Here is a 12064-nt window from a genome sequence, read left to right on the forward strand (position 1 = left end):
GCACAAATCGGGTTTTTCAAATACCCGGGTTTGGGTATGACCGGGTTTTGAAAAATCAGCTATTGGCAATATCCGGTAGGATTCAGGTCCAGGTATTGTCTCTAAAAACCATACCCTATGCATCGGATTCGGGTCGGGTATAGAACAGGGTATTCTAAAATCGGGTATTTGAATACCCTATTTTCGGGCTTTTTTTCATGTATAGATTAGATTTTTTAAGGGGTTACAATTTTTAGGGGTTACGACGAGGACGAAGACGACGAGGACGAATAATGTAATATTTATTTAATAAAATATTATTGTTATTTGATTATTCTTATTAAATAATTTAAAAAAAACAAAAGTGTAAAAGTGACGTGGCGCCACGTGGCGTATGACGCCTGGGGGTGGAGAGTTATGACTATACCCTGTTTTTGTAAAAAACCATAATTCTGACTGGACACCACGTGACGCATAATACCTGGAGGTGGAGAGTTATGACTACTCATGGTCTAAGATTGATTGATGCAAAACTAAACCAAATGCATAATAATTTCAAATTTAAAAAGTGACATGTTTGACTACATATAAAGTCAGAATCAAAGTGGATACAAGATTACTTGTAATCAGTGTTGCTTTCATTGAAACAGATTGTCATATCAGAGAGAAACAAAGGCATCATATACAAACAAAGAAACAACCACACGATTACCATAACACTGGCCCGTAAACATTCATAAATAACGCAGTAACATGTATGTGAACAAAAACACAACAATTACTTTTACACATTCGCTGTAATGAAACAGAGAATTAGATCAAGTTTCACATAGTTTGCACAAATTTGATTATGTTCATTAGTTGATATCTGCAAACTGTATCCATAATCTTGTATTTTAAAAGTATACATAAACCAACCTGGTAGAAGTGACATTATGCAAAGAAGATGCACACTAATTCATAAATACTAAAAGAACACAGATAATAATAATAATAATAATAATAATAATAATAATAATAATAATAATAATTGTGGCACCAAACCATAGTTATTATAAATATATTTATAATTATAAATATGCCCAATTGAAAACCAGAAAACAAACATGTTCATTGAACAAATAGAGATGATTCCAAAGGGATCATATTGGTTGTAGAGATGGTATCACACACAGCAGACTTCTCGGGCATCGAATGCAATCACCCATTTCTTCATCACAGGTTAATAATATCTGATCTCCATCCTCATCAAAGTACTCGAGCTTATAAGTCCTGATAGCCAACCTCAACCGCACGCTGATTTCTTTCTCAAGAGCTACAAAGCTTGCTTGCGAGATAGGGAGATGGAACTCGATTATGTCATCTTCATACTCTGCTTCCAAAGTCAATGTCCAGGCCTGAATTGCTCTCTCTCTCTCTTCTTTGATTTTCCAACGACCCCAGGATCTCTACACTTGCATTTCAATGTAGATTCAGAACCTATAACACAACATCAGAAAAGAATCTCTTAATAATAATGGTAAATGTAAAATAAAAAGAAGATTATATTACCATTACCATGAAGGTTTTGTGCAGCAGCTTCTTTCATCGATCCTCTTCCTTGAAAAATCTTATACTCTCGAGTTTCACCAAGAAACCATTCGCGTGTACTGATCTTAACATCTAACTCGTCACTTAGTTCTGCCCCAGAAGCAAACTTAAAACTTGGTAACCAGAGTTTTAATCTTAAGAGTAAGCCCTCCACAAAGAGAACATGGTCTGCATCCCTGGTCCATATGAATTCAAACACATAATCAAGATCACCGGTCTCTTCACTCCTCAGGCATATTGTAAGACCTCTCGTTTTTATAAAGAGACTATCATCCCATCCGGATAGAGTATGGGAAGGGAACTGCAGAATGTAGCGCGATTGATGATCTTGGAGTGTCTTGAGGGCATGTTCCTCTCCGGCAAAGGGAATTGCATCACAAAATGGAGGAAACATTATGCATCCTAAACTTTTCTTTTGAGAACACCCAGTCAATTTGAGCGCTAGTAACCGTTTCTTCTGAGTCTCTTCCACATAAGGGATCCAAACCTGAGCTAGAGCGAAGTCATGTGATCGGCAAACGGCCTTTAATGCCTCATCGATCTCGTGCTTGGTATGCTTGAGAAGGTTGATAGTCTGATAGGGTATATGATCTTGGGAAGAAAACGCATACAGACCAGCTTTCTTTAGGTTATGAATGACATTTAAAGTAAAATTTGCGAAGTAATTATAATATCCGGTGAGCTCGAGAACAGCGATACAAGTGTTGTTGTTTTCCAAACTACAAATAGGAAGCATAATGGAAACGTTCAAGGCAGGATGATTGTTGTGCGACAGAATCCAATGGAGTTGATTGAGACATGGAAAGCGGGTCCTGAAAGCGGTGGCGGGTCCGGTGTGTTCGTGTTCATCAAGGTCATAGTTAAGGGTCTCCGAATATTGCATGTACATGGCCAAGTCTTTGGAAAGAAGAGAGAGGCCAAATGGTTGACCAGAAGTTGAAAGCACCACTTGGCCTCCTATGGTTGTTGTTGTTACCGGTGCCCAGAACTGACATACATACTGGGGTGTCCAAGCCGCACTAGCAAAAAGAGAAGATATCAACTTCCCGTCGTCAATAACTGCTGAGAAGAAGAAGAATTATTATTAAATTAATTCAACAAACCAGAAACTAATGAAATATAATAATAATAAGAAGAAGAAAAGTATCTGACCTGATGAAGAATTACTATTGTTCCAAAAGAGCCATGGGCCAGTTGGAGTATCAGGTTTGATGTAATGAACAGGCGGATTTGGGAAGCCTTGAAGGAATTCGGAGATGGATGGATGGGAAGAACGAAGGCCGGTCATCATATTCATCTTCATCATGCTAAATACAATACAACAGAAAGATCGATCGACAGATGGATGGAAAAAACAAGATTGTCATTAGGCTTTTTATAGTGTTAGTGTCTGTGTGTGTGTGTGTGTAGAACAAACAACCCTTTAGTAGTAGTAGGCATATCCCGTCAAGGATCACAAATACATTTAAGTCTTATTATGCCACTCATGCTTATGCTTCTTCTTGTCTTATATTAAGTTAAGTTGCAAGCGTGTGTAATCATTTACTTATTACCATACCTATGACATGGGAATCCAACTTTTTTATCGACCTGTCGCCTTTCGTTTTCTAAACGTCACACAGCCGATGTCGTATTGACCAATTTCTAAATATAACAAACGCAAAGATTTTCATATGCCATCCCATTATGATTTACTAGTTGTTAGGATTAAACGCACACATGAACCGAACACAACACACGAAAGCAATAATGAACACGAGGATTTAACGTGGTTCGGTCTAAACTGAACTACATCCACAAGCTGCAACCAGGATACTTTTATTATTGCTCTCTGCCTCACTCGTGATAAGGAATTACAAGTACAAGGCTAAGTATAAATAGATACATGATTAGGGTTTACAACTTAATCTCCAATAAACTAATAATGGGCAATAATTAAATAATATGGGTCAACCCTGTCACTAGTCTTCATTTAATTAATCTGCCACAAAGATGTTTTCTACTGGACCCAATTAAGCCTCCATAAACCCAACAATCTCCCACTTGGAGGCTTGATAATCTTCAAATTGCCTACCGATGATCGTTTGTACCTCTTGTAATCTTCCTCGTCTTCCTGGTTGCATCTGCCTTCTCATCAGTTAACCGGAACGCCCGTTGAAGCTCCTCCGAGCTCCAACACATCATTCATGGCTACAACTGTCACTGACTCATTCTCTGTCCCTACCGGCTCCCACTTACATGAACTACTAAATCTTGGAATACCTTGAGAACAAACAACACTCTCCATATTAAGCACGTAATCTTCTGAAGAGACTTTAACCGCTGAAATATTGGTTCTCTTAACCCACTGTCTGATAACTCTGGCAAAAACTTTAACTGACTGACTGTCAGTGCTCCCACTGCTACGAAAACCTCTGACTGGTTTTTCTGAACCTCTTCTAGCACGTTCAACCTGAATCTGACCTGTGGCTCTGGATTTATCTCCTGCAAAACTGTCACACCCCGACCAAAGGCGGCGGAACATGCCGGGATGCAACGGATTGCCCAAAACACAAGACACTATTAAAGTGACAATATTTAATCAACTCATTTATTTCATAAATCAATAAACAACACATCTTGTTCATACAAAAAATTGAATACAAGTAAACAAATATATTGTTCGTTTTACTAATATCCTAATAGTCTTGATAACGTTTTTCGTCAAGTTCTCGAATCAACCAAAGTCAAACCTGTAACATTTCATAAAATAAAGTTTATCAACACAAATGTTGGTGAACAATTCATAAGTTTGAGCATATAAGTATATAGTGATAAAATGCCACAAAACTTGTATACGAAACAGTAAATAAAAGCAATAACTTGGATAATAGATATCGCTAATAGATTTAAGTTAGCGACACCTGGCTATAAGGGGATGTCAGATAGTCTAGGATTTTATAGTTATCGTTAATTGCATTACGTTAACGACACCTTGCTACAAGGGGATGCCAAGTAGTCTAGGATTTATAGATCAACCAACCAAAAGCGATAAACACATAGGCATAGAATCATAGAACACCAAATCGAGCAATTATTCAAGTAAAGTATACAATAATGTTTGTGGTTTAAGATTCAAGTAAATAAAGGATTTAGTTTGATTAGTATGAAATGTCACCCCCAAAACAAAAGATGAAAAACGGGGTATGAAAGTACTCACTTTCAAGTTATAAACTTGATCGGTAAAATAACGGGTAACCGGAAGGATGAGGATTAATGGGCAAGGTTTAGGTGAAAGGAAGTCTTGTATTTGAAAGGTTGTCTATGAAGTCTTTAAATGGAATAAATGATAAGAAATGCAACAATTTAAAGTTTAAGGTTTAAAATGTAATTATTTACGAATTTATAATAATAACCCTTTATAAATGTAAATTTGCTCGAAACCGGGTTAAAGTATCTAACCTTAATATTTACTCAACCAATGTTGAGTAATAAGGTGGGTAAAAATGCAAGAATGCAAGTCCCTTGGAATAAAGATACTAAAACGGGTTTTAACGAGCGTTTCGGGTTGTTGGTTCGGGTCTTGATAATTGGTCAAACCCAAAGTCAACTTTCCAAAATAATGAATGTTATGAGATAACTCAATAAAACTTAATAAGACTTAACCAAGTTTGTAGATCTATTGTTTTAGAACTATCAATGTACGTTAAGCAAGTGTTCGGTTTTGTCGGTCCAAACTTTGTTATGAGAGCAAGTTGGATCCAACATTTCCAAGTACTTAAGAAAATAAATAAAATTGGTTTGTAAACTATTTTTAAAGAAGTATACAAGTCTTGATAGCTAAAAACACATTTGTGTGTCTTAAGCGAGTGAAAATCGGTTTAGTTCGGTTTGATTCGGTTTCCATCTCACAAATAGTTCATTGATGGTTTCCACATGCCCAAGTATCCAAGAACTTGTATAATAATTTATAATTGAAGAAACTTAAGTTTTACAACCAAAAAGTTAACAATAAAGTCTTTAAACAAGAGTTCGGTTTTGTTTCGGTTTCCATCTCCCAATAAGTTCATAGATGGTTTCCACATGCCCAATATCAAAGAACTTGTAAAAATGATTTTAGAAACTCAAATCTAACATTAAACATGTTTAAAAAACTATTTTAACAAAACTAGTAAGCAAAAGTTCGGTTTACGGTTTTGAGCTATTTACGGTTAAACCGAAGCATAGACCCTCAACCCATAACCATGGAACTTGTAAATAAACTAAAATGAGCAGAAGTTAAGCATGGTTAGTAAGCAATAATAAAGTTAGATTGTTAGATGTGGAAAATATATAACAAGGACCACGTAATTCCTCCATGAAGCCTTGCCTTACAAGGTCCGAAACCTCACCAATCGGAACCGGTGAAGTAACTACCAAAGGTAACAAGGGGTGTATATTATATATATGTTGCAACAACAAGTTTGAATCATATGGAGTTAGTAGAAAACAAAGGAAACTCTTGTTTGACTCTTGAAAGTCAAACAAGTAGGAACTTGAAGATTGGAGCTTAGAACTTAGGTTGAGAGTGTTTGATGAGTATGAGTAGTTTCAAATGAGTGGTGAGGCTTGGTTCTAGGAAAGATAAGGTGTTAGGGTTATCCACAAGGTTGCTTTAGAGTTTTCCAAGTATTTTGATTGGTTAAGAGGCTTAAACATGTGATATAACAAGCCAAAAACGAGTTTTATGCATCAGTGGCCCCTAGGAGCCGCCCGACCGACCTTCCCAGCCCTGGTCGCGTGGCGCAGCATGTCGGGGGTGAGGTGGGTTGGTCCAGCGCGTCTTGCATGGTTCGTTTCACGTCCTGGAAGTTCGTTTTCGATGTAATTTGATCGTTTTAAAGGCGTTTTCGAATCCGTAAAAGGGGTTTTCAAATTGAACAAGTGGGGATGATTTAGTAACATAAAATCCAATACTTTATATATTTGAAATGTTCGGAATATAAATCGGGTCGGTTTACGTGATAAACGAATACAAATAGAACCCGAAATTGACGAATGTCATAAAAACAAACCTTCTTCTGCCCACTAGACTCTGTGAACCGGACTTTGGTCTTCTTCTAAACTAGGCCGATCACTCCCTCAGACGATAAACTAACCATATACAATGAATCCCTCTTTCTTCCTCGAGCAATGACAAGATTTCCCTTTACAACTTTCCACTGTCCGTTCCCAAATTTAACCTCATGTCCCTGTTTATTCAACTGCCCGATAGAAATCAACTTTTTCTTTAAGCTTGGAATCACTCTGACATCCTTCAAGGTCCATGAACCGGCTGAAGTAACTAAATTCATGTCACCTGAAGCATTAAGAACATCATTGTTCGCCAGTTTAACCTTACCAAAATCACATTCCTTCAAATTCTGCAATGCTTCACTGTTGTGGGTAGCATGAAATGAAGCACAAGAATCCATGATCCAGGAATCAACATCATCCTCAACACTAAGAACTAAAAACTCATCCTCTAGGCATTATTCTGCAGTGTTGACTTCTTTCTTTTCATTCTTATCATTCGGACACTGATTCCTGAAGTGTCCCTTCTCTTTACAACCCCAACATTCAATATATTTACGAGTCCTAGACTGACTCTTCTTTCTGCTCCCACTGCCTCGTTGTTTTCCCCTACCTCTACCTTCTGTGACTAATATATTACTTGATGATTCACCTGAATTTCTTCGTCTTGAATCTTCTCCAAGAATCAAGTCTCGAAACCCATCAAAAGTTATTTTGTAGATGAACTACAAACCGCAGTCACTGTTTGAGACCAACTGACTGGCAAAGAGGATAATAACAAAAGACCTTGAACTTTATCATCAAACTTAATGTCGACTGACACTATGCGGGACAGGATCGAATTAAGATTATTAATATGTGTTGCAATTGACCCACCCTCTTTCATTCTTGTAGTCACTAGCTCTCAGATAAGATAGACCTTATTTGATGCCGAAGGCTTCTCATACATGTTGGATAGTGCATTCATCATACCACGCGTTGTGGTTTCCTTCATGATGTTAAATGTCACATCTTCCGACAACAACAAGTAATACAAGCCCTAGCCTTCTTGTCTAACTTCTTCCAATCTGCTTCTGTGTAACATCCCGAAATTTCTAAGAATAATATTTAATATATTATTTATTTATGATGGAAAAGTTTACTTGAGTTAGTAGAGAATTAATAAAATAATAAGGATGGAAGGATAAGTAGGCTAATTAGATGGATTTAATTATGGACCAAAAAAGGAAATATGGGTTTAAGGTCAATGGGCTTAAGGGAGTATAAATGCCCCTTAAAAACCTAATCCTTTCCATTTTCATACATTTCCACACCATAGCCTACACCATCAAAACACACACTTAACCCAATTCCCGTTTTTGAGAAAACCACCAACAAAGACACAAAGATTTCCGGAGATCTAGCCGTCGGATCGGTCTCAAATTTTAACTGAGTGTTCATGGTATATAAATGAAGATTTCCACCAATTAGATCTTCGATCAGAGGTAGGGAAGTCCGATTTTTATCAGAAAAACCATAGCAGCTCAAAAGTGAAGATTCCGGCAACTGTTCAGCTATTCCGGCGACTGTACCGGCGGTTTCCGGCGAAGGTGAGCTGATGGGTTTGTAGATAGGGACGAGACGGTTCCGTGGCCACTTGAATCACTCAAATCGGAGTTCGTTTGATATGGTTTTGAGTATCTCGAGTAATTTCAAACAAAAACCTTAAATGCACGTTTTTGTTAAAAAGGTTTACTTTTCATGAACGGATTTATATGAAAATTGGTAGGATGTTAGATCTGTTCTAGAAAAATCATAAAGTTTCAAACTTGAACGTTAAAATGGAGTTAACGAACTCATGGTTATGAACGGCTCGTTTAAAATAAACCTTAGATCTAGTATTGAACGTTTTAAGCTTAAAGGATCCAAGCTTTACGTTCGTTCGGGTCAAGTAAGGACGAGACGGTTAAGGGAACGTTCAGGGCTAAGGCCGGACCATAACAAGTGTATTAAGGTCGCGAAACGAGTGATGAAACAAAATCGTGGACAACGGCTTGCTACAGCAAGTTCGCTGCAGTAAGTTCGCGTACGAGCAAGTTCGCTTGCATATAAGTTCGCTGATATATATGTTCGCTTAACATAAGTTCGCTTACAGCAAGTTCGCTAAAGTAAGTTCGCTGACATATATGTTCGCCTTTATCTAAGTTCGCTTTAATCTAAGTTCGCTTATATATATAAGTTTGCTTGTATATATAAGTTCGCTTATATATCTAAGTTCGCTTATATTGAAACCCGGATACCTGGCAACCTGTATATGTAGACATATATGTGTACACATGTGATGGTATGCTTTGTAAGGACTTAAGAGATCAAAATACAAGGAAGTTAAAATAAAGGAAAAACCATAAAAATGCTAAGTAAAGTAAGCTAATACTAGGCCACTAGATTAGATCAGACGGGTATTTGATACGTGTAATTATTATACAGTTAGCAACGCTCAGTTAAAGAAGGGATTAACTATAAGCGGAGAAAGAGACATGATCCAGGTGAGTTTCTAGCCCCATTCCTTGTTATGTTTTTCAGGGCTGTGTGCATACTCGATGTGATTAGTTAATACACTTACCTTAAGTGGTAAGTGTATGCCATATATGATATATGTGATAGATATGAATGATTGATTGTCGGTACGCGAACGATATTCGGATATTGCGTGTACTGTCAGGTTGTAAATAAAGATATGAATGTTATAAATAGATGATGTATGATCGTTATGAATGAATGCTTTTCGGGGTGTGAACGATCTTCGGATATTGTACGGACCGACAAGGAGTACGATAAATGAATGAGGTGAAGAACGCCTAGAGTGTTCTTATGTTATAATGTAATTATTGTATATGTGAAGTATGTGTATACAGGTACACGAATGGTATGTGAGTTCTACGTTCGACATAGTAAGTTAGGATGACAAATCCCTCTAGCTTCTGTTGGACATAGACTTAGCAGGTGATAGCGTAGTTAAGGACTGCGGTCCTTATACGTGATATAGGTGATAGATGTAAACGTAGATAGGGACGGTGGGCCTTATACGTGTTACTGATAATAGACGACAACGTAGTTAAGGACTGCGGACCTTATACGTATTATAGATTGGCATCAGCATAGGAAAGGACTGCGGACCTTATACGTGCTGTAATTGTATTGTGGTAGCATAGGGGAGGACTGTGGACCTTGTACGTGCTATGAATTAGGTTGCAACATAGGGAAGGACAGTGGACCTTGTACGTGTTGTTAATATAGGATGGTATAGGGAAGGACTGTGGACCTTGCACGTACCATAAATGGTGAACGTAGGTAAGGACTGCGAACCTTGTACGTGTTCACGACCTTGAGTACAGGTATAGACGACAGACTATGAACGTACTCTCGGTAGACTGTATGTATGTATGTATATATGTATGTATGTATGTATGTAGGGTAGGGTAACGGATTAAGTACGGATATGTATCTTCGGATATGTATGTATGTATGATATACGTATGTATTATACGTCGCCTGATTAACTAGAACTCACTCAGCGTAGCTGACTTTTAGTATGCACGCAGGTGATCAGGCTGAAGAGTTAGCATGAGGATGACACGTGGCATGGATTGAACTCCTGGCATCTGAAGATGAAAGAAATGTTGTTTTAACTATATTGTTTTATATTATGGTTTTGAAGAAAAGATTAATGTTTTGTACCGAATGATTAAAGTTAACGTTTCCGCGAAATATTTGAATTAACTCTGATTTGAAAGAACTGTGTTTATGAATAAATCCAACGTTAAAGTAGGGCTACCGGGTTCGGGGCCTTACATTCTGACATCTTTTCTGATTTTTCATCTTCAAGCACTACATCCAAGTCTTTCTGACAAAGTAGTGTTTCAACTTGCATCTTCCACCAACCAAACTTTTGTCCATCAAACTTCTGTATCATAACCTTTCCGTCATCTGCCATGACAACGACCAAACGAAACCTGGATACAAACAAAGACAGACACAACAATGGCACGGGCCTGAACTTAACGGTTGTTCTACTGAACTCTGTTAAGCAGTCAATCTTTTCAATGCGCAGCGGAACCACGAACTTGATAATCAAACTGAAACTTTAAACAAAAACGATAAAACCTGACAACGCGGTTGACACCGGTTCTTGATCTCTGAAATCGGTCTCTTTGATTCTAACAACTGTTCGACAAAATAGATTTTGATTTCGGCCTCTTATTGCTAATATAAAAAAAAACACAAGAAACTGATCTAAACCCCGACAAATCTATCGGCGATTACTTATGATTTGCAATAATGCTATTGTTCAATTAAATCTTAAAACAGTGGCAGGGCCGCAGATTATCTCACAAATAAAACCCAAAAGAAGATTGCAGCTTCAACAAAAATGCAATAAATAAATAAAAGGTCAAGACTAACATTTTTGTTCTTCCTCGAACAACATAAAAGAAAAACTAAATGCTACTCCTTGCTTTTCTTCTTGAACGTTGCAAATTGTTGAAACTTGGTTGACTAGAAACCAAACAAAACAATTATAAAATAGTATAATGATTCTTTGTCCTTTTCTTCTGTTGGTTGGTTTCCGTTGGCTACGACTGCCTGCGGTACAACCCTAGATCAGAAACTTTCTTTCGTGAACGTGTATCATGGTGTGTAACGAACCTAAGCTCTTGATACCACTTGTTAGGATTAAACGCACACACGAACCGAACGCAACACACGAAAGCAATAACGAACACGAGGATTTAACGTGGTTCGGTCTAAACTGACCTACGTCCACAGGCTACAACCAGGATACTTTTATTATTGCTCTCTGCCTCACTCGTGATAAGGAATTACAAGTACAAGGCTAAGTATAAATAGATACATGATTAGGATTTACAAATTAATCTCCAAGAAACTTATAATGGGTCATAATTAAATAATATGGGTCAGGCCTGCCACTAGTCTTCATTTAATTAATCTGCCACAAAGATGTCTTCTACCGGACCCAATTAAGCCTCCATAAACCCAACACTAGCTATGTGCCCGCACGATGCGGCAGAGTATGCACGCAAACATAATATCGAATGCGTAACCGGTGTTACCGTTTCTGTATGCGTGTGACTTCACAATAGTACGCACATAACCCGACGATAGTATGCTCGTATTTCGGCATTGGAATCTTAACCAGTGTTAGTAATCACGTCACACAACGACTGTACGCGCTCAATTAGGTGTTGGCGCGCACGTAACGCTACATTGAACTCGTCTTGACCCGCAACCCGTTCCGCTTGACACTATTTTAACCCGAAATTCGTTATGACTTGACCCCTTTCAACCCAAACCCGACCCGACCCAAACCAAATTAACCTTTTTTGATTCGACCCATTCTAACATTAACCTTTTAGACCCATGACCCGACGGCCAAACCCGCCCCGATTCGTTTGCCGGTCTTTAATGG

General features: G+C 37.9%; 1 protein-coding gene across 1 annotated transcript; it reads right to left on the minus strand.

Annotated features, from left to right (window-relative positions):
- Positions 1 to 1121: 1121 nt before the first annotated feature.
- On the minus strand, positions 1122 to 2857 carry LOC143583338 (protein NLP7-like). The gene is made up of 3 exons (XM_077065668.1): positions 2722 to 2857; positions 1531 to 2631; positions 1122 to 1399 (listed from the first exon to the last, which is right to left on the minus strand). The coding sequence occupies exons 1-3, from the start codon at positions 2855 to 2857 to the stop codon at positions 1122 to 1124; spliced, it is 1515 nt and encodes a 504-aa protein (XP_076921783.1).
- Between the last annotated feature and the right edge of the window lie 9207 nt (positions 2858 to 12064).

Source organism: Bidens hawaiensis, unplaced genomic scaffold (assembly GCF_021521415.1).
Source record: "Bidens hawaiensis isolate Kalapana, Puna unplaced genomic scaffold, B.hawaiensis_p1.1 tig00032363_1, whole genome shotgun sequence".
NCBI lineage: Eukaryota > Viridiplantae > Streptophyta > Magnoliopsida > Asterales > Asteraceae > Bidens > Bidens hawaiensis.

Coding starts and splice junctions, on each gene's coding strand:
- LOC143583338 (XM_077065668.1), bottom strand. CDS start 2,857: ATGACCGGCCTTCGTTCTTCCCATCCATCCATCTCCGAATTCCTTCAA. Junction 2,632..2,721: donor CAATAGTAATTCTTCATCAG/GTCAGATACTTT, acceptor TCTTCTTCTCAG/CAGTTATTGACGACGGGAAG. Junction 1,400..1,530: donor ACAAAACCTTCATGGTAATG/GTAATATAATCT, acceptor GGAAAATCAAAG/AAGAGAGAGAGAGAGCAATT.